The sequence below is a fragment of the Gambusia affinis genome, linkage group LG17, assembly GCF_019740435.1.
Source record: "Gambusia affinis linkage group LG17, SWU_Gaff_1.0, whole genome shotgun sequence".
Taxonomy (NCBI): domain Eukaryota; kingdom Metazoa; phylum Chordata; class Actinopteri; order Cyprinodontiformes; family Poeciliidae; genus Gambusia; species Gambusia affinis.
In genome coordinates, this window is record NC_057884.1 from 24,679,852 (window position 1) to 24,701,540 (window position 21,689).

The window sequence follows — 21,689 nt, forward strand, 5'->3', positions numbered from 1 at the left end:
AAACAACTTTCACACCAAAAGATCCTGGAACTACTGGAGGCGGATCTTCTGCCTTCAGTTAGACCCCGCCCACAAAATGGGCTTTAATTTTTAAAAACATGCAACAACTTCTCAGAGGCTACGGAGCTAAATTAGGGTCATAAATTTGCTTTACATTATCTAACTGGAAAAAAGTTTCAAACTGTAAAAAAAGATTTAAAACTGAAAAAGTTTTGAAACTGAAGATAAACACTGACTCTGAGAAGTAGTTTAGAAAAATTTTTCAGTTTCAAATCGTTTTTGATCAGAAGTTCACTGGAGGGACTATAGATCCCTTCTGGACCTGCAGGTCCCACTGTGATAAACATGAGGGCCGAAGGTCCGATAAATGGGAGACCTCGGACAGATGGAGGGATAACATCCAGTACTGACTCTGTTTATCATTGTTGTCCAGTCTGGAAGCAACAGGTTAGCTTCCCAAGCTAACCATGAGCCACAACCTCTTCAGCTACTGCTAGGTTTGCTCTGAGGTCTTCACCAAGTAAAACTCATCCTAAACTACGAGAAGTGATGAGCAGCTGGAGGCCCTGTCTTTACCCTGAACCTGTGAACGTTGTTACTGACAGCCATCTTGGTAGGCAGTTGCTGTGACAACAATAAACAGGCCACAAGATTACAACTAGTTCTCCTAGTTCCTATCTAACTATTGCACAATAACAGAAAAGAGAGATGTAAGGTCTACCATAAAGATAGATTTGCAAAAAAATTTATAAATCATCCAGTGAAATACTTTTACTTCCGGTGGGCAGCGGAAATTAGACCAAATCGTTTCCATAGTAACCCTCCCAGGAATGTGGTGGATAATCAATCAGTACGTTACAACTATTACTCGTTACGTTACAACTTTTCAGAACTCTACCACCACTGTAATATTAAGATACATATCAGCAATATTTATTTCAAACTAGCTTAGCTAATGTAGCTGTTAGCTAACACGGACATGTAGCCTTCGTGTTTGTTACTACACGTTAGTTTGCCAGTTACCAGAACCTTGTGTATTATCCAGAACTTTTCTCCAACTCTGAGAAAAAAAGTTTTGAGATCTTCTAGGAGCTAAAAGATGGAGTCCAGGATGCTGAGGCTAACAAAGCTAACCCCGAGAGAGGTCCGAGCTAAAACAATGCTTCATACTGACATTAATCATATTTCTAAACCAAATGGATCCAGAGCGTCTATTAGACAACAAGAGCTGATTAAAGGAAGCTAAACGTCTGTAAAGTTCTGCTGGTGAAACCCGTGAAGCAGGTCGGCGGCTCCGGAAAGTTCACATTCTTCAGATTGTTTCTAACTGTAGAGAAACGGCTGCAGATAAACCAGCAGAGGAGGAGGCGGGTTTATCAGACACCGCCATCTAGCGGTCACACAATAAAACACAGGCGCCTCAGAATGACGTTTTATTAAAATGATAGATTCCTGCAGATTCATGATTCATTCCTGTTTATTTCTAACATCTGAACTTCAGCTCTAGAACTTTAATATGAATAAACTCAGAATATTAACAATGAGAAAGGAGTTAATCTGGGCATTCGTAAACAAAAATAAAATCACAAAAAATTAAATATAACAGGAAAACTAAACCAAAACAAAATATTTATCGATACATTTAATTTGTTAAGGCACTGTGGAATCAACTAAAACACTTTGAAACAGAATTAGGAAGTATTACAGTGCAAATAACAACAAAAAGTCTTTAAATACAGCATTAAATATTTCTCTTTAATTATGAACATGAATGATGTATTAGGGCCACAATGAGAAAAAATGAAATAAATTATGAGAATATTTAGAGAACAAAATTAAATACAAGAAAATAAATTATGAGAATAAAGTTGAAATATTATAAAAATGGTATTTTGAGAATAAAGTTGTAGTTTTATGACTTTATCCTCAATATTTCCACTTTTGTCTTGTAATTTTAGGACTTTATTGTTAAATTTTTATTACTATTTTAATTTTTTTTTATATTTTAAGGACCTTATTATTTATATATCATATTATTTTGTATTATTTTGACTTTATTTTTCTTTCATTTTCATATTATTTTCACTTTATTCTTAAAATTTTAGAACTCTTTTGTAATTTTCTGACTATTTTTGAATTATCTTGACTATTTTATAACTATTTTCATGTTATTTAGATTTTATTCTCATAATTTAATAATTTTATATTTTTTTTTATCTTTTTGGCTTTATTGTTGTTATTATTTAGCCATTATTCTCATATTCTATTTCTATATTCTCTTAGTGGCTCCAGTATTTTGCTGTAAAGTATTTTTTAAAGTTTTTTTTTAAGTATTTTTTGAAGTGTTTTTTATCCGTCCTCCTCCAGGTTGTGAATCGTTTCGATGATCTTCTTCTTCATCTTCTTCACTTTGTGCGGCGGCGCCTCGTTCAGACATTCCTCCACGTACTTCAGGAAGCCAGCGTGCGGCGCCTCGCCGTGGCGCCCGCTCCTCGGCGGCGCCGCCGGCCGGCCCGCTCGCTTCCTGCTGTGGGTGGGAGACGAGGAGGAGGAGGAAGAGCAGGAGAGCCAGGAGTCCGGTGGGGTCGGGGACGGTGGGACGGCCGGGTTCTGGGCAGAGGCCTCGTCGCTGTCGGAGTCGCAGAGGAACAGCAGGTCCAGGTAGTGTCTCCACTTCGGCAGGTAGAAATCCTCGGAGCCGCAGGTTCTGTTGGCGCTCACCGCCTTGTGCTCCCGCTGGAAGATGGTCCGCAGGTTCCTGAACTTCGTCTTGATGTCTTCCACTGGAACAGGGAGGAGAGCAGAAGCTGGTGGGTTCTGGTTCTGGTTCCGGCTGTGGTTCCGGGCCGGCCCGGTTACCTGTGAACGGGACGGGCTCTCCGGCGGACAGCAGGCCGCTCAGCGTCTCCAGCAGGCTCTGCCGCAGCAGCCGGTTCCGGAAGCTGTCGACCCGGTGGTTCCACAGGCAGCTGTGCTCTGAAACACAGACACAAGCTGAAAAGTGCGGCGTGTTCATGTGTGTTCGTCTGCTGCCGGGTCAGAACTCTGTAGAACTACGGCTGGACATTCATCATTTATCGTTTCAATTATCATAAATTAAAATAAACAAAATCATTTTCATGATTTATTGTTTTTCTACCAAAATCTGGATGATAAAAGTTTCAGTTTGGTGAAATTATTTTGTTTACAGTTTTGTTTACAGACACTCAAAACAACAATATTATCGTTTATCTGAAAAACTTTACCCAGCAAAATTAGTTTTTAAAGTGTTATTATATTAGTGACAGGATTAATTTCTAATGAATATTTAACACGGGAACTGGAAGACATTTTAAATGTCCAAAACAAATAAAATAAATCAAAAAGTTTCTGAAAACAAAATTATTCTTCATAAAAAAAGTTGGTTGAAACCAAAACATCAGACCGAAAACTTTTATCATCCAACAACGATAAATCAACCAGATGGAAATGAGTGACTTTTAAATGAATTTATCACGTGATTAATTGATTTATTGCTTATTGCACCAGGCCTAAATACGATATTTATCATCAATAGGAATTACTGACTTAAATAAAGCTCCTATATTTTGCTGAAAAGTTACGTTTCAGTTAATTTTGTCTGATTTTAAGTGCACTAATATATTAACAGGTCTAAACTGGACTAACACCACTGGTTGTGTTTTTACAGTGTAATGGAGCCGGTTTGGACTAACCGGCGTAAAACGAGATCAGCTGCTGAACTTTGGCTTCGCTCCAGAGGCAGCGCGACTCGCCGCTCGCCCTGTCGTCAGCCGGAACCAAAACCCGACCGGGCTTCCTGTCCGGCGGCGATCCGGTCGGCGCTCTGGGATCCATTAGCTCGGTCTGGACTGGAGCTACGGGGAACAAACCCTGGAAGGCGGAGCAGCTGATGGTGTTGCTCTCCGTCTTTATGCTGCAGCTCTCCGTCTTTATGCTGCAGCCGTCGAAGGGTGAGGCGGAGACGCCGCTTTGGGAGCAGGAAGTCCGGCTTCCTTCACGCGGGCCGTCAGGAATCTCGTCTTCCTCAAACGACTCGCAGAGGAAGAGCATCTGGTGGAAGTGTTTCCACTTGGACACGTAGGGTTGGTCCGAGGTTCTGCTCGCCTGGACCGCCTTGAATTCCCGGTTAAAAACCGTCCGAAGGTTCTTGAACTTGGATTTTATGTCTTCCACTGCAAAAAATTACAGAAATTTTTATGTTAAGAAGCCAAAAAATGAGGAATTTGGTTCTGACTGCAGATTTAAGGTGGACCTGATCAACAGCTCTATAGATTTGTCAGGATGTTTCAGGTTTTTAGTACTTTGGCTACTTTTTCATTTCCCAAACAGTTGCAAGCTAAAAACTGGAGCAGGATGCAGCTTTGACACGATCTGAAAAGATTTTTTAAAAACTTCATTTTCAGTTCAAAACAGAGAACTAGCAGAGGCTACGTTTGTTTAGTAGATTCCTATGCTAACAGTATCTTAGCTTAGAATACTGTAGCTTACAGAAACCTATTTTAGTTTAGCTTAATAAAACGTAGCATATAATGCCTAAATTTAATTAATTAATCTTAGCCTTCATTAACCTATTTAGCTTATGTTAGCTTCACCTAGCTAACATCACCTTAGGCTAGTCTCTTATAAGTTTATCTTAGCTTACTTAATCTAATGCTAGCATAGTGAACCTTAGCTAAGTTTGACTTATCTAGTTCCCTCTCACTTTCCTTTAGCTTTATCTTTAGCTTAGCTTAAAGTACCAAGGATTTATTTGGTACTATAGTTCAGTTTAATTTCCCTTAAATTATCTTAGTTTAATTTTACCTAACTGGTTTAATGTTAGCTTAGCTAACTTTATATTAGTCACCCTTAAAATTGACTTAGCTTAATTTAGCATTGTTGAATTTTGCCTGCCTTGTTTAACCTTAGCTTAGCATTTTAAACTTAATTTAATTTAGCCTACTCAACGTACCATTAGCTTGGCTAACCTTAGCTAAAGCTACCTTAGTCTGTCTCAAGTCTTGCTCAGCTTATTTTTGTTTAGCATAAGAAACCTTAGCTTAACTAACCTAAAGTTAATCTTAGATTAGATCTTAGTTTCTGCAGCCTACCTTAATGTACGTTAGCCAACCAGAAGTTAAGATTAGCATTTTTTAATATTCTGTAAATTATAAAGGTTTGAAACAGAGACAAAAAAGCAGCTGAAGTCCAAAGTAAAATTCTTCATATTGGACTTTTTAAAACCAGTTAAAGTCGTTTAGCTTGTGGTGAATTTGACCAGGAGTTTCTGAGTGGCTTTTACCAGAAAACAGAACCAGCTGGTCTGAGAGCCGGATCCGGAGGGACTCCAGGAGTTTCTGTCTGAGTTGCCGGTTGTTGTGATTCTCAGACTTCCTGTTCCACAGACAGCCGTGCTCTGCACACATCAACGCAGAAACAAATGTCTGTCAGGACCAAACCGACGCCTCGTCTCTCCCTGAAGTCGCGGTTTAATTTATTCACCTGCGTAGAACGCGATGACCTCGCGCTCCCTCTCATCCGTCCAGAGGCTCCTCCCAGCGGCGCCGCCTGAGGAAGACGAGTGGAGGAAGGAGATGCTGAGTCCAGGGGAGGCGGGAAGGAGCCAGTTCTCCTCTGCAGGCGGGGAGGGCGGCGTCTCGTCGGCGCCCTCCTCTGGCTCGCAGCAGCCCTGCAGGAAGCTCAGCTGCTGGAAGTGCTTCCACTGCGGCACCAGGCCGGCACCGCCGCTCAGACGCACCAGCTTGTACTGGCGCTGGAACGTCGTACGCAGGTTCTTAAACTTGTTCTTGATGTCTTCCACTGGAAGGAGAAGAACACAGAAAAGATGAGATGGAACCAGAATGCTGAGGTCAAAGGTCAAACATTTCCAGAAATATTCTTTTAGAGGCAGTTTAGAAATAAATATAAAAACCAGGATGGATGGTTGGATGTCCAACAATCTCATCATTCTGGGTGATGGTCATTTTGAAATCAAACACCAGACCTTCCTGTTGGTTCCAGATCTAGCAATCTGGCACATCTTCTCACATTTAAAAGGTTTGGTCAAACATTTAAACGCTGCAGTGGTTCTGGTCAGAGCTGTTAGCGGTGCAGCGTTAGCCACAGCGGTACCTGTGAACGGAACGGGAGGCGGCAGGGAGGAGAGCAGGATCCGGAGGCGCTCCAGGGTTTTCCATCGCAGATCCCGGTTCTTGTAGTTCTCTGACTTGTAGTTCCACAAACAGCTGTTCTCTAGAGAACAAGAAGACACGTAGCCTCAGTCAAAGCAATTAGCTTCATCATGTTTGGCTTCTTTCACACTCATATACACCTGTGTTTGGGGCAAACAGCTTCTGTTATAGACGTTATCTTTTCCACACAAAGCCGGGTCAAATATTGACACCATATCGTTTAAAAAAAATACTGCACTGATATTAAGTATGTATATTTAATATAAATACAGACAAACTCAGAAATGTTTTCATCCTATAAATCCACTCCTTACTGTTGTTATAAACATGCCAAACCCATAGGGGGCAGTGTAGCACTAAGCCAAAACCTGTCAGCCAATCAGATTGCTTCAAAACAAACACCACTTCCTGCTAGGAATCAAACATGGCGGCATTTGTGGGTTGAGCTACTTTTGAATAGCAGATTATTAGAATATAAATTAATTAAAACAAGACGATGTTGTTTGGGAATAATTGCAAATTCTATAGATATTTTGGTGAATGATTTATTGGAGATTATAAATCGAGGAACTAAATCGGTTTTTCCATGTAAACACACAAATGACTGCAGTGTTTTCACAAATCTCCTCCTAAATAATCATTTTAATGACATTAAACAGTTTTAATGTGGATGAAAGGCCCAAAAATAAAATGTATTATATTTTTCACATATCCTGCTTTGTGTGGACTAGGCCTTAACAATAATTTAATACATTCATTTTACTCAAAAACCATTTGAAAGATGTTCAGAAAGTCACCAAACTGGAATAAACTCCTGATTTTATGGAAGATAACATCAACAATGAAAGATTAATCATTAAGCATCTTTTCCTGTTAATTCCTGATGAAGTTAGTTTCTTCTGTCTCTGCATTAGAGATTAATTCTCACAGTAATCTAACCGTTAGTAAAAATATTTAAGTTTAATGTCATCATTGCATTAATAAAGATGTTTATTATGATCTAGTTTCCATTCATTTAAACAGGAAAAGTTTAAATGAATAAAGTTCATTTTAAATATTGCAATGATTTTTCAATTTATAACAACTATGGACATTTGACTGGGTTTCAGTTGGCTTTTATCAGCCAGCTGTGTTAATGGAAAGTTATTATATTGAAACCTTGATACTGGAAACCAGCGTGAAAACAAATTTAAAATCTGGAAAATAAACAAGTTTTAAAAAGGCCCAGAATCCCAAGTAATGCTTTACAAGTCATTAATTAATCCTAGAGAGAATTATTGCTGATATCTTTCCAATCTGGCATTGTGTAAAATAACCATCATTTTGGTTTAGTAAAGCTTTAACTGTAAATATAAACCAGCCTTTGATATTTGACAATTGAGAGAATATTTCAGCAATAAACACCATGAATGATAATTTTAATAATTGCACAATCTTCCGGTGATGAACGTCTTTGATAACTAATCTGGTTTAAAATCTTTAGTGTTTAAACATTGAAATCCAAATGAAACGTCCATAAAACAGCAGGAGGAAAAGCTTCGTCTGAATTATTTGCAGTTTGGACAAATAACCCGTAACCTTCAGTCCGGTTGCTCGTCGATTGTTGCTTAAAGTCGTTGCTTTCGTCGAGCAACGGTTGCCTTCCCCTCCTCCCCCACTCTAACGTCCCAAAACTGTTGCTTGCTTTGGCAGCACGGTGCCGAGGAAAGCGAACCGGAACCGAGTCCGTATGGAGAGGAAAACCGGACCGAACATGTCGGACTTACTGGAGAAAAACGCAATGAGCGCCCTCTCCTTCTCCTCCGTCCAGCTCCTCTCCGGAGCCGCTGCCATGTTTGTTGTTGCCCGTTCAGGCCGTCATCTAGTTGGCCGCGAGGCCACGTGACCTGAAAACCGAATCGCTGATTGGCCAAGCAGGTGGCGTTCCTGAATTATGCCTGAAGTTGTCCGCTAGAGGCCGCTGGTGTTCGGCGTTCATGTTTGAGAGTGAAGCAATGGAGATGGAGGGATGGAGTGATGGAGGGATGGACGGAAGAGGATGGATGGATTAATGTTAAAATTAGAAAATGAATGGACTGTAAGAAAAACAGATTGGAATAAATGAATTGGTGGAATTAAGGTTCATACCAATATGAAGAATAAATTGATGGATGGACAAACAGAAAAAATGGATAGTTTTAAACTGATGTATTAATATAAATAAATGGACAATAAGCAAGACTGCATTGATTGGGACAAGATGGATGGATGAACCAATGATCAGATGAATGTTCAAACATCCATCATCGTTTGTTCCAGTTCATCTTTAGAGAGCTGGTTTGTATCTCCAGTGGTACCAAATATTTATCCATACTTACCAAAATCTGGAAGAAAATCCAAAACTAATCAGATTTTCCAGTGAACAGGAATGAGACATGAAGCAGATGTGAAACGTGTTTGAAACGTTTTTAATATCAATAGACGACATCCCAGTTCAGCTCACATCAACAGACATCCAGTCAATCCATGTACAGTATTTACAGAACCGGCCCGGTTTCACAGCGGATCGCACCGGGCCGCTGCTGGGATCAGTATTTACAGGAGCGCTGAGGAGAGGCGGGAACACTTCCAAAGGAAAACCGTTTCACCAAATGGTTTGATTAGCAAAAGAGCTAAAAAAATAAAGGTGTTTAAGTGGTTTCAATCCAGCTCTGCTGAATTCCAGTTTAAAAACAAACCAGCCCTGATGCTGGTCTGAGTGTTAGCATACTGAGATCACTTCTGATTGGATACAAAAACGTCACGGAAACATTTAGCTGCCCATCCGAGGCCGGACTCGCCCACAAAGCAGAAAACACGGAGATGTTTCCGAACCGACCCGTGAGAAAAACGGATCCCGCCTTCCCAGGTTTGTAAGAACGGCACTTCAGTTCTGTTCTGGTTCTGGAGAAGTTCCTCCTCCCGTCTGAAAAGGCTTCTGTGGTTCTGACTGGAGGTGGGAATTAAAAAGCCAGAAGAAGCATTCCAAGAGCAGAAACAGCTAGCCTTTGATTTACAGGACACATATCATCAGTCAGGCTAGAAAACAAAAAAAGAATGAAATTAATCTGCGTCAGGGATTGTTTTCATCTCATAATCTGGACAGGAAGTTCAAATGCTAACTGCGGCTGTTTGTGAGCATAAAGTTCATCAGCTAAGAAAGTTTTGGGTTTTTGTTGACAAAATTAACCAAAGCTCTTCATGTTTAGTCATGATAACTTAGCTTGTTCTTCTCCAGGTCTGAGCCAAATGAAGGAGAGAAACTTGATGGTTAGCATTAGCTTCTAGTGACTTTTTAAGAGTCAGACAGATTGTTTGAGTGGGTGAAGTGATAGAACGATAAGCTACATTGCTATAAGTAAAAGAAAGAAATTACAGATTATATGGAGAAAAGTGAGAGTTGAATAATCACTGTATGGCTTGCTTTTGGATGTGCCAGTGAGGAGTAAGAATGCTGGTCAGAACTGGAGCAGAAACTACATCTACCTTAATGCTATCTCAGTTTCTGTTTCAAATTACCAGATTGTCTGGACTACAAATCATAGTTTTCATAGTTTGGCTTGTTCTGTGATTAACAGTAATATACACCTTATATAATTATTCAGGAGTTTTTAACTGTATTTGTTATTTAAAGGAAACACAGCAACTGCAAAATTACGTTATTTTATGTTAGCAGAATATCAAGATTCGTAATGGAAACGCAGCTATTTACACCAGTGGATGCTTTTAAATTCCTGCATGTGGTGCTGGTTTGCTAGGTCTCGTTGCTGCAGAAATCCCAGAAATATTCAGTTTCTGATCTCAGATTAGTTTCTACTACAGTTGAATGTTGATGCTAAGTTCTGAGTTGAAAACCAGCACTCTTTGGCAACATTTTTCTATTTCAGATGTAGAAAATTCCTGCATGTATCATGAGCAAAATACCTGAAAAAACCTTTTTTTTAAAAAGGAAAACGTGATGATATGTGTCCTCTAAACTCGACCGGACAGGGAAAACTAGCCGACCCCACGTCACCCTTACAGTATTTACAAACCAGAGTTTCATTCAAAAGTGCATTTACATTTAAAGTCATGACATGGCTAACTCTGTACACAGTGTGGCAGTTAAATACTGTTAAAACTCTGCTTCACATCTTCTCTAAAGCTCTTGGAATCTCTGTCGGATGCTTCAAGTATAAAGTTTGTTTTCAGGAGTTTCACTGCTGCCAGGGAAAAAGCCTGGAGTGAAACTGAGTTGGTTTGGAACGAATGAAACCGAGCCGAGGCGTCAGGGAGCCAGGCGGAGGGTTTTCCTCTGGCAGCAGCCAGCAGCACTGAGAGAAACAAAAACTGGAGGTAGAGGGACACACTGGGAAAAATAAAACCCAAAATGGTTGTTTTTCTTGGAATGTAAGGATTCATTCCTGTTTCCTTCTAATTATTGTCAGTAATCAATAGTTTGCTTTGGTTTAATCTCAGAGTGAGATTAAAAACGGTTCATTTCTCTTGTTTTAGCTGGATTTAATACAATCTCCACCCACAGAAACACACTGAATGATTCAAAAAACAAACGCATAAATAAACCTGGATGTTTTGGCTGCCATTAAAGTTTACTTCTGAATTAAACACGTTCAAAATGACCTAAAGAGTAAAAAAAAGCCTTAAAGATGAAGTGAAATCCTCCATTAAAACGTTAAGGATCTGCCTCCTCCCACCCGTCTGATTTATTCCCCTTCTTCCCTGCAGACCGCCCTGCTTGTGTCCGATTGGCTCATTAAAGATGGATCCTCATTGGTCAGGACGGCGCGCCTCTGAAGCAACAAGTTCATCCCGCCGATCGGCAAAGAGGCAAAAACTTCCGACGAGAAAAGTACACTCAGTCCGGCCGCGTTGCTAACGGAAACACAGTAAAACACAGCGTCAGAGGCTCCGCCCCCATGGCTCCTCAGACGATGCTGTCGTGCAGCAGCGGCTCAGAGTCCTCGGCGGTGGCGCAGGGCGGGGCCTCTTCATCGCTGCCCGGCAGCGGCGTGTTGATGTGGACGCCGGCCAGCGAGGACAGCGCCTCCTTGCTGTCTGGGAGGGGCTTGTCGCTGAGGGAGAGCTCCGAGGAAGAGGAGGAGGAGGAAGAGGAGCAGGAGGTTTTCTCGGGGATGAAGAGGGCGACGAGGAAGGCGACGACCACGGTGCAGGCGCCCAGCAGGAAGGGCGGCCCGGGGATGAGCGCTTGCTGCAACACAGGACAAACGCTGCAGGTCAGCAACCAGGCAGGGGCTCAACCTGAGGAACACGGGCCGTTTCTGGACCCACAACGCATTTACTGTGACCCTCAACTCCAGCTCAGAAAGATACAAAACTGATTATTAAACTGTTTTTTTTTATTTTGCTTTTTAAAAAAAATATTATGTTTCAGATGAGACAGAACTCATACAGCACTGATGAGTAAAATCAGAAGCCATTTACATAAATTACAGCAATTACTTGAAAAAATAACTTTATATGTAGTTTATATATAAATATTTGAAGTTCTTATAATAAGTAGAAGCAGGTTTATCCAAATCAGCTTTTATCTAATTTATTCAACTTGACTAAACATAGAAAGTGTTTTCAGAGAAATCATGTTCTTATAACTGAGAATAAATGTGTTCAGTTCTGATTTAATAAAACAAAGGTGAAAAATCCTCTTTAGTTTTTCTTTCTTGGCCCATGAGTCAAAAGGTTTGGACACCCTGACTTTCACATTTCACTGGAATCTCTTTCTGTTCATGAACTGGAGAATAAAATGATCATTTCAGTTACTGTCTGGTTCTGCTATATTTATAAATTAGACATTCAGAACCGAGCAGCAGACTGAAAACCAGCCGCTGTCGCTCCGGTAGTGGGGTTCTGAATGGTTCTATAGGGTTCTGAATGGTTCTATGTGGTTCTGAATGGTTCTGAATGGTTCTATGTGGTTCTGAAGGGTTCTGTACCTCTGTGGGTCCGTGTAGCGGCAGCGGGTCGATGCTGTACTCCTCCTGGATCGGGTCCAGAGTGTTCAGCTCCACGTTGAACAGGAAGAAGATGAAGCCGTAGAGGGCGGGGCCCAGACCGTTACAGAGGCCCCGGATGCCCGTGATCATCCCCTGGACGACTCCTGCAGGTGGACAGACAGTCAGAGCGGGTTCTGGTTCTGGTTCTGGTTCTGGTTCTGGCCAGAGGCCGGGCCACCAGTCGGACTCACCTTGTTTATCCGGGTCAGCCGACTGCGACACCAGAGCAGAAACAGCAGGGAAGGTGATGGAGGACATGGCCGCCACGGCTCCAGCCGCCCACATCATCCTGTCACACACACAGCAGTCAGAGGAACAGCGCCCCCCGCTGGCAGAACAACACTAACTCTTTCTGAAGGATGGATGGGAGAGTCCTGGCTTTCTAAACGGTTCAAATTAACTGAATTAATGTGTTCTAAATGTGTTTATTATGATGGTCAGTTGATGTCAGTTAACAGATTTTGACATCTTTAGTCTAAATTAAAACATTATGATGGTTTAATGGTGATAAATCTCTGAAACTTAAATAAAATCAGTTTGTAATCGATCCAATTTAGTTTCATGTCATTTCCAGGTTTAAGTTGTAATTTTAGAAATACAGAAATTCAGCAGATTATTCTGAGAATAATTTCAGTTAAAAAACCATGAAGCACAGGAGAGAGGGAGAAATGCTAACTGAGCTAGCCATGCTAACTCAGTTAGCATGGCTAGTCTGTATGAGCCGCAGCAGGTAGGATATTTACTGCTCATATCTTACCAACAGATCCACAGTTTGAAAAAATACCGAAGCTTTTAGAAAATGTCAGAAAAGCTTTGAGTTCAGTTTGTTTATCCTGGACTAACTGATGATGGGGCAGAACTCTGGTTCTGGTTGCTGAACTCGGCGGCTGGTCTTACCATGGTTCTGACCCGAAGCCGTACCAGGCCAGCTGGAGGATCTGGAAGCCCAGGCCCAGCAGAACCGTGTTCTTGTTGCCCAGGTATCTCATCAGCAGCGTGAGGAAGAGCGTCTGAGGAGAGACACAGAGCGGTTCTGGTTCTGGTTCTGGTTTAAGGACCTGCAGCGTGTGGGACTGGGTCGGTACCTGAGCCACGATGGACAGAATGCCGACGACCCCGATGAAAACAGCGATGGTGGTGGAGGAGAAGTTGATGACCTGGAGGGAAACGTACAGCTCAACGTTTATTTAAGTTAAAATATTAAAATGTTTCTGAACTTTCTGGAATTCATCCAGACGGGAAAATGATTATCGGGCCAAACTGATAAATCAGCAGATCAGTGATCGATACATGAGAAACCGATCTGATCCTCTGATCTGATCTTCTTCTGGAAGGTTTTGAAATCAAACTTTTTGTTCTGATACCAAAAATGATGAAATGTTTTTTTACCATCCAGCTGAATCTGAGGAACCAGTTCAGAAACCATTCCTCCTCTCCCATTCCTCCCAGTCATTTCATGCTAAAGCCGTCGGCCATGTTGGGCCGTGTTGGTGGACAGGAAGCTGAGGACTCACCTGTCTCAGGTAGAGGAAGAAGCTGGAGTATTGTCCGGCCTCCGGCAGGTAAGACAGGAAGACGGTGATGCAGATCAGCAGGACGGTGGAGTCCTGACCCACCTTCCTCAGAGACTGGACCAGAGACAGACAGAGGGACAGTTTGTCACGTCGCTTCTTTAACCTTTTACAGGGTCACATTTCCTGGTTACTGACAGCAAACGGGTCGGCCTGCTCCCAGGAGAACGGGGTGCCCCACGTGTTGAGCCTCATCTTGTCCGGCAGCGACTCGGGGACGGCCAGCAGGATGAAGCAGATGTCGGCCAGAGAGATGAGCGTGGCGAGCAGAACCACCAGGTTGTCTCCGTACCAGGCCGACAGGTAGGCGCCGATGGCCGGGCTCGTCACCAGGCTGGCTGCGAACGTGGCCGACACCTGGACAGGAAACGCAGCCGGACGTTACAGGATGTTACATCACTCAGAGTTTGGACCGGGCCGACCCGACCCGACGGGCGGCTCTTACCAGGCCGTAAGCGGTACTCCTCTCCCTCTCATCCGTCACGTCAGCAACGTAGGCGAAGATGACGGAGAAGGTGACGGAGAACGCTCCAGACATGGAGATCATGGCGAAGTACCACCTGGACACACAGAGGTCAGAGAGCAGCGTCAAGGTCGGCAGTTGGGTCGGAGTGACGCAGATATTTACGACTCCTGAGACGGAAAAACTCAGGCTGCACATTTTACTGAAAACTTCTGATTTAGAAATGACTGCAATGTTACAAATAAACTATTTTCCTTCATAAAAACCTGATTAAATGTGATTATAAATACTTTACCAAAGTAACCAGAGTCTCTGGAAGACGTCTGTAAGTTCAGCACAGGTAACTGTGCCTACCAACTTCATCCGCTCTGATAAATGATCAGAACCGGAGCCGGGCCGCCGCTTGGTTCTTATAAAGAATGTTTCACAGAACCATCGATACTTAAACTCTGGACATAAACACGCCATCCTGACTGCCATGTTTCACTAAAACGTGGTTAATATGAGCTAACGCAGCCATCTAGTCAAAGTTTCACTTTTCCATCCAACCAGTGGGATGCAGCTCCTACCAGGGGCTGAGCCTCATCAGAGGGATGGGAGCGCAGGTGAAGAAGACGGTGATGAGGAGGAAGGACCTTCGTCCCCAGACGTCTGACAGCGCTCCGATCAGCGGGGCGGACATGAAGGACAGCAGACCCTGCAGACAGGAAGCAGCATCATTAGAGCAACAGTCCTGACTGACTGCTGCAGCTGCAGCTTAACAGGAAGTTTAAGTTTATAAACTTAACATCTTAGGACAGTTGAGATAAAACTAAACTAACAAGAAGTTTTCAGGGTAAGACTTTATTTGAAGGGTTCTGCATAAGACTGACATAACACTGTTATAAACATCAAACCTAAAGATGCATTAACATTTAATTAAAAGTGTCAACTTGTCACTAGAATGTTAATGACAGTCTCATGCTCTCCTCATTAAATCAACTCTTTTCAGCAGCTGGTTTTAAGTCAATAACTCCTCAATAAAAACTTCTAGTTCCAGTGATTATTTATTTTATCATAACAAGACAAATTAAATAATCTGCTAATGGATCTAGAACTTTCTCATTAATATTAATGGATTATTAACTTAAAACAAGCTCGTATTTTAACATGATAAATTGGACCAAACTGAGAGGTTTCAGTAGAACCAGTCACTCCCTCACCTTCACTCCCTGGATCAGGCCGTTCATCAGGAACGTGTGCTGGGGAAACGTTTCATGCAGAACCTACAAACACACACCCTGTTACAGAAACAGATTTTATGCATCTGAAACCAGCAGGTTGTTGTTTCTGCTTACGGTGAGCATCGGCGTGGTGAGTAAACCCCAGGCGAAGAACTCCAGGAAGATGACCACCACAGCGTGGTAGACGCTGGGCCGGCCGATGCCCTGCTGCGGCTGAAACACACAAACCATCAAAACTCAACGTTCACAGGAAACACACTCCTCAGGTCTGCTCCGTTTCATCACAACTTCCTGCTTCCAGAGAACCAATCAGCTCTCAGCACATCCATCCAACCAGGAAGAACTTTGGTTTTGTTTTAATTTAATAAAGTTTACTCTTGAACCTGACCGAGGAACCTCTTCAGACTGAACTGGTCTGTATTAATGTGTAATACCTCCAGAGTTTCCGTGGTTTCTCCACCTACCTGGCAGCCATGTTAACATGAATAATGAGAGCCTGGGCGCCTTGAGGCCACCATTAAACCAACAAAAGCCCCAGATAAAGGTGAGAACCGGACCAGAACCGAGTCTTCCCTCCCTGTGAACAAATAGAGACGTTATAATCCGTCCTCAAACACAGCAGAACCTGGAGGTCCAGTTTCAGCTTCATATCGGGTTTAAAGGTTCCGGAACATGAAGTTCTGTTCTGCTGATGCTGACAGAGACGAACTGAAACTCTGATTTATTCATTTTCATATTTTCTAGTCACAGATAGTTTCCTGACAGAGAGAAGAAGTGGAGCAGAGAACCGGACCGGCCTGATGGAACACAACTGGACTGAACCTGCAGAACCGGAACCAGAACCGGATCTGGATCCATGTTTAGCTGCTGGCATCGTGGGCCTGTCCGACCCGCTAACAGTTAACTCAACTAACGTGGTTCTGGTTGCTGCTTCCCTCCTGCAGGTTTTGGACTCTGTGTTACCATGGGAACAGCGAGAAGCTTTCATTTGATTGGTCCAACAAGAAAATAAATTTTACAGATAAATCTCAAACTGGAATATTTACATTTAATTTCCAATAAAAATGATTTTTAATACAGAATCTGTCCAGCCTTTCACAATGATCCCAAAAAGATACATAGAAATGGAAATACAGATGGAAAGTTTAGTGGAAGAAAAACCATACAGGTGAACCAGGGCTTGAGAGAAAAGTTTGGATTTCATCTGGAAAGAGTCCAGATGACCTGATGCTCTAAGAGTCAAACTGATTAAAAGTTTTCTTTAGAACTTCACCAATTTATGCACTAAAACTAACATTCATGCTACTAAACCAGCTAGCATTAGCAACCAGCTGGAGCTTCATTAAGTTTCCTGTCTGGTTTCCTTTAAGATAAACTTCTTACATTTCTATTTGAGTCTTCAAAACTAATTTCCCATTTCTGGTTGAAGGAGACATGATGACCTTCGATCAGAACAAGCTGACATTGTTTTACTGTTTTCCCAGAATCCTCGGCTGTTTGATTGATTGGTGTGAAGCGCTTCACACATTTTGTTTAATCTGTAGTTTCTCCAAATCTTTACACTCTGGTCAAAATGTAATGTTGAAATTTATTTTGCGAGTGGTTTATATTTATTAAAGTGCAGATTAAAATGGTATTTTAAAAAAAGTGATTAATTAAATGTTACATTTAGAGATGTCATAATAAATTTTGCTGGACAATAAATCGTCCCAGAAGTTATCACAATAAACGATAATATTGTTGTTTTGAGATCATTTTCCAATAATTTAATGATAATGGCATAAAAATACAAGAATACACTGTTAAAAATCAACCAACTTTAAATTCTAATGAACATTTAACTGGAAAACATTTTAAATATATAAAAAGAAACAATAAATGGAATGAATTATGAAGTCTCTGTAAACAAAACTGTCCTTCAGAATAAAAGACTTAGTTGAGACCAAATCACCAGACTGAAAACTTTTATCATCCAGTTATTGATGGAAAAACAATAAATCATACAAATGAAATTATTGAGTTTGTTTTCATTTATATGATTAGTTGATTTATTGTGACCAAGTTATATTGTGTATCTAAATGAGCTTGAAGCTGCTAAAGGTTAAAATGAACAACAAATAATACTTTAACTATGTTTAATTTATTTAAGTGTTTAAATATGGATGTGTTTGTTTCAAGTGTAACTTCTAGTTGTTATTTTTAGCTTCCAGCTTGTTGACTTACATTTTCTTGTTTTTATTCTGAGGTTGTTTTACTGTTTTGGCCTCAACTTTCAAAATAAAAGAGAGAAAATAAAGAATTGATTTTTGGGTGAAATCCAGTTGGAAGTCGTTTGAAGTGAATCTCCTTCTCTAATGCAGAAAACTGCAGATTAAAGCCAAACAGTGAGAAACGGCACCAAAACCAACATTTTAACTGGTTTCTGCAAAAATTCACTCAGAAGTTTCTTTGTTGAGAGAAAAAAAAGAAAACTTCAGATTTTCCATCCATTTTCATTCTGCTGGGTTATTTCTGTAACATCAAAGTTTAATACAGAAATTTATATTTATAATAAAGCTGTAGTTTAATCAAAGAAGATATTCATTACTGTTGGTTTATTTTGTCCTGAAAGAAAAAATGGGGGAAATTCTGCTTCATCCATGTTTAATAAAAAAACTCTTATTACACACCTTCATGAGCAAATATGATATTTTTATTATCTATTAATAATCTTTTACTTTAATCAGGGAAAATATACATTTATGAATGATGTTAACATTTCTAACACTTCAGATTGACAGAAAATGTTCAGAAATGGCAAAAAAATGTACGTTTTGTATTTTTAATCATCTTCTATAATTTTATGTGATACAAAAGCACATATTATTTCATCATATATATATATTTATTTATATATATATATATATATATATATATATATATATATATATATATATATATATATATATATATATTTATTTATTTTTTTTCAAAGCAGGTGAATCTCTATACCAGCTTTGGAAATTGTTTTTTGATGAAGGATATTCTGAAAACATTTTATAGTTTCCATTCTTCACAATTATTGACCTCTTTGTGAAAATTCTCAAAATAAACCAAGGTATTAAGTGATAAAATATGTGTAAATACTCTGGAGGTCGAGTATATTTTTGCCCTTTCTGGTGAAATATTTTATTTCTGTGACGTTAAGGGAAAATTATTAAATTAAATCGAGTCTTTTAAATATTTTTGTTTTCAGACATTTTCTGTGTGAGCTGCGGTAAATGCGTCTGTTCTGGTGTTAAAATGGACGCTGGCGGAGCGCTGGATCCGCAGCGAGCGGCTCCTCCGCCCGCCCGCCCCGGGGAGGATCGTCCCGGCCCGGGCAGGGGGCTGTTATGTAACACCATGATGGATCCATCCCGACCGCATCAGCACCGCCGCTATAAGCCCAACCTGTGTGTGTGTGTGTGTGTGTGTGTGTGTGTGTGTATCTCCATTACAGCCTCCCTCCCACCTTCACTTTCCTCCCAGAACAGAACAGAACACGGCCATTTTGGACCAGACCGTTCAGAACCAGATCGACCTTATTTTATGTATTTAAATTATTTTCAATTTCAGCCTGAACAATTACAAATTATAAACTGTTTCACATAATTCATAATAATGAAATTAAACTGTGATTTAGCTCTATAAATAGATAAAATGGCGTCGAATAAATCTAATTTCTAACGGTTTACTTTGATTTTTCTTTTTTATTTCAAGCGTCAACGTCCGTTAATTCCATGTTACGTCATAAACGTGACAGTTTATTTAATTATTTCCCCGACAGAAACAACGGTTCAACTGAGGTACATCCAAACAGAATCTCTATAAAAAACAACATTAAATGTCTCGGTTCGGCTCTGTTTCCTGTGGTAAACATGGCGGCTCGGACACTCACCACCGCTCCGTCCTTCATGATGATCTTCTTGACCAGCACCACCCGGCCGGGAGCCGCCGGAGGCTCCGCCGCCATGTCCTCACACTTGCTGCGGGTCATGAAGCATCCTTGCCGCGTGGATATCCGCGGTTCTCCGGGTGCTTCCAGGATTCCTTCGTGTTTTAGCCCCCAAGAGGCCGAACCGAGCTAATTATGAGATAAACCCCAACAGAATTTGGAAGATTTATTGTTTTTTCTTCACTCCTCTAGAAGACGTCCAGCTCAGTCAGTCAGTCCGCAGTGCTGGTGATGCGCACGATTAATGACGCTGTCAAGTTCCGCCGAACCATGGCGATACTTCCGGTCACCTTACGAAATAAGAGCCTGTGATTTATCTAATAAATTAAAAAAAAAAATTAAGTTTGAAATGTTATTCAAATTCAGTAAGACCTCGTTGATCCCAAAAGGAATTAAATATTAATTAAATTTCTTGGACAGAATTCTGAAATTAAAGACAGAATGTTGACTTTTTTTCTTTTCTTTCTTACTTTTATATCAAAATTCTTACTTTTTTTCTTCACAAAAGTGGAACTTCGTGATGATGGCAGTATGATGGTCTGTGGCGGATTTGCAGAATTTAGAGGTTAAAATCAGAAAATTGAGGGGGAAAAAGTCAAAATTTTAGCATTAATGCCACAATTTTGAGAGTAAAGTGATTTTTGTTTTTAATAATGCAAAAATGTTGAGTAAAACAAATAATTAAGCATGTTTTCCTTCATAATTTATATACGTAAAAAAAGTTTTGACTTTTAAAAAAGTGGCTATGGAAACCTATTCACTGGTAATTTATTGATAAAATGATAAATTACATTGTTACATTTCCCTATTGTATACAAAAATAAAAACACTTAAAATTTGTCTTACCAAGTTATGGATTTTATAAATGTACAATTTATAACAGCTTTTTCACCAGTGGATGGATTTTTTTCCATAATATCCAAAATTTGTTGTCCATGTTCCAATTAATTTTTTTTATACTTATCCAAATCTGGAATTACAATTCATTATTTTTCACATTTTCCTCGATTTTGTTGGATGACGCACACGTCCAGGTCTTTTATTTTGAAATTAAATTGTTTTTCTTTCCTGCTCTTCTTCTTCTTTTGACAACACGGTCCGGTTCGGTTCTGTTTTTATGTTTTGCTATTGTTGATATTTCCAATTAAAGTCCGGAATCAGGTTGAGGAGAATCAATATGGCGTCATGTCAGAAATGGACATTTTCTCCCCTAAATCTCATTTAGACATCGGAGAGTCTGGACCTAAAGGAGATGTGATGTAACAAATTCACGCTCAACATTCACGTCTTCATAATAAAATTTAAACACACCAAAAACGGCTGGAAAACGTTTTTCTTTGATATGTCCAAAAAGCAACACTTTCAGAGAAATAATTTATAAAATCCCTCGTGTTTTATTGCGGTTCTACTTCGTCCTTCCAGAAATATCCGTCCATGTGCGTCTTATTTTGAAAATCCTGATGTTTCCCGATTGGTTTGACAGCAGCAGACGGAGGAGAAAAGCTGAGCGGATCACGTGTAGGCGGCTGAGGTTCTGGTACTGTGTGTGTTTGTGCAGGATTGTGTTTGAATGAATAAAACATGATCCAAACGTGGCGACGGAAGAAAAACGTGAGCTGACGTCATCGATCATCAGAGAAACCGCCATCCTCTGATCGCCGGAGGCCGCTTTGATCACCTGCTTCTGCAGCAAATAATACAAATCATGATGAGGGTTTATTGGGTTTTATGAGATGCAGCTGCTGCCATCATTACTATTGTCATAATTGGAAGAAATGTAGTCAAATCTGGTTTTAACATGGAGATTAAATGAATAATTTTGCATGAAATATTCACATTTTGAACTATTTTCTGGATTTGCTCACATCCAGAAAACGATCGGGCTACTGGAAAAAAAAACAGTAACATATTGGATACATTTGATTACTTGTAATTACTTGACTGGTTGGTTGGTTTTATGATTAGCTGGTTTGGTGGTTGGTTGACTGTTAGCTTTAGCGATGGAAACAATATAGAAATCACTAGACTCCATTAGAAACCACCAAGATTAGTATGAAATAACTGTAGCAATTTATTTTTAATAAAATCTTCATCTATCAGTCAGTCGGCATTAATAATGAGTAATATCTGTGTCACTCTTTAACAGCATAAACGGGGAAGGTTCATCAATAGTTGGTGTTTCTTTTACTGTAGTAGATTTTATTTCTATTTACTTAATTTATATTCTTAGATATAT

At 40.4% G+C, this 21,689-nt stretch overlaps 2 protein-coding genes across 3 annotated transcripts; both read right to left on the reverse strand.

Moving 5' to 3' along the window:
- Positions 1 to 1,420: 1,420 nt before the first annotated feature.
- LOC122847084 lies at positions 1,421 to 8,079 on the reverse strand. The gene is made up of 7 exons (XM_044144439.1): positions 7,958 to 8,079; positions 6,133 to 6,252; positions 5,503 to 5,820; positions 5,303 to 5,416; positions 3,714 to 4,193; positions 2,860 to 2,976; positions 1,421 to 2,783 (listed from the first exon to the last, which is right to left on the reverse strand). The coding sequence occupies exons 1-7, from the start codon at positions 8,022 to 8,024 to the stop codon at positions 2,350 to 2,352; spliced, it is 1,650 nt and encodes a 549-aa protein (XP_044000374.1). The 5' UTR covers positions 8,025 to 8,079; the 3' UTR covers positions 1,421 to 2,349.
- Positions 8,080 to 8,617: 538 nt separating this feature from the next.
- Positions 8,618 to 19,728, reverse strand: LOC122847114 (hippocampus abundant transcript 1 protein-like). 2 transcript variants are annotated; one of them, XM_044144481.1, is made up of 13 exons: positions 19,397 to 19,707; positions 15,942 to 16,054; positions 15,592 to 15,690; positions 15,457 to 15,519; positions 14,824 to 14,951; positions 14,237 to 14,351; positions 13,930 to 14,148; positions 13,735 to 13,848; positions 13,306 to 13,377; positions 13,118 to 13,230; positions 12,412 to 12,509; positions 12,161 to 12,324; positions 8,618 to 11,418 (listed from the first exon to the last, which is right to left on the reverse strand). In XM_044144481.1, the coding sequence occupies exons 3-13, from the start codon at positions 15,598 to 15,600 to the stop codon at positions 11,134 to 11,136; spliced, it is 1,380 nt and encodes a 459-aa protein (XP_044000416.1). In that variant the 5' UTR covers positions 15,601 to 15,690; positions 15,942 to 16,054; positions 19,397 to 19,707; the 3' UTR covers positions 8,618 to 11,133. The 2 variants fall into 2 exon arrangements, with proteins under 2 accessions (XP_044000416.1, XP_044000415.1); XM_044144480.1 differs by lacking the exon at positions 15,942 to 16,054 and having other exon boundaries at positions 19,397 to 19,728.
- Between the last annotated feature and the right edge of the window lie 1,961 nt (positions 19,729 to 21,689).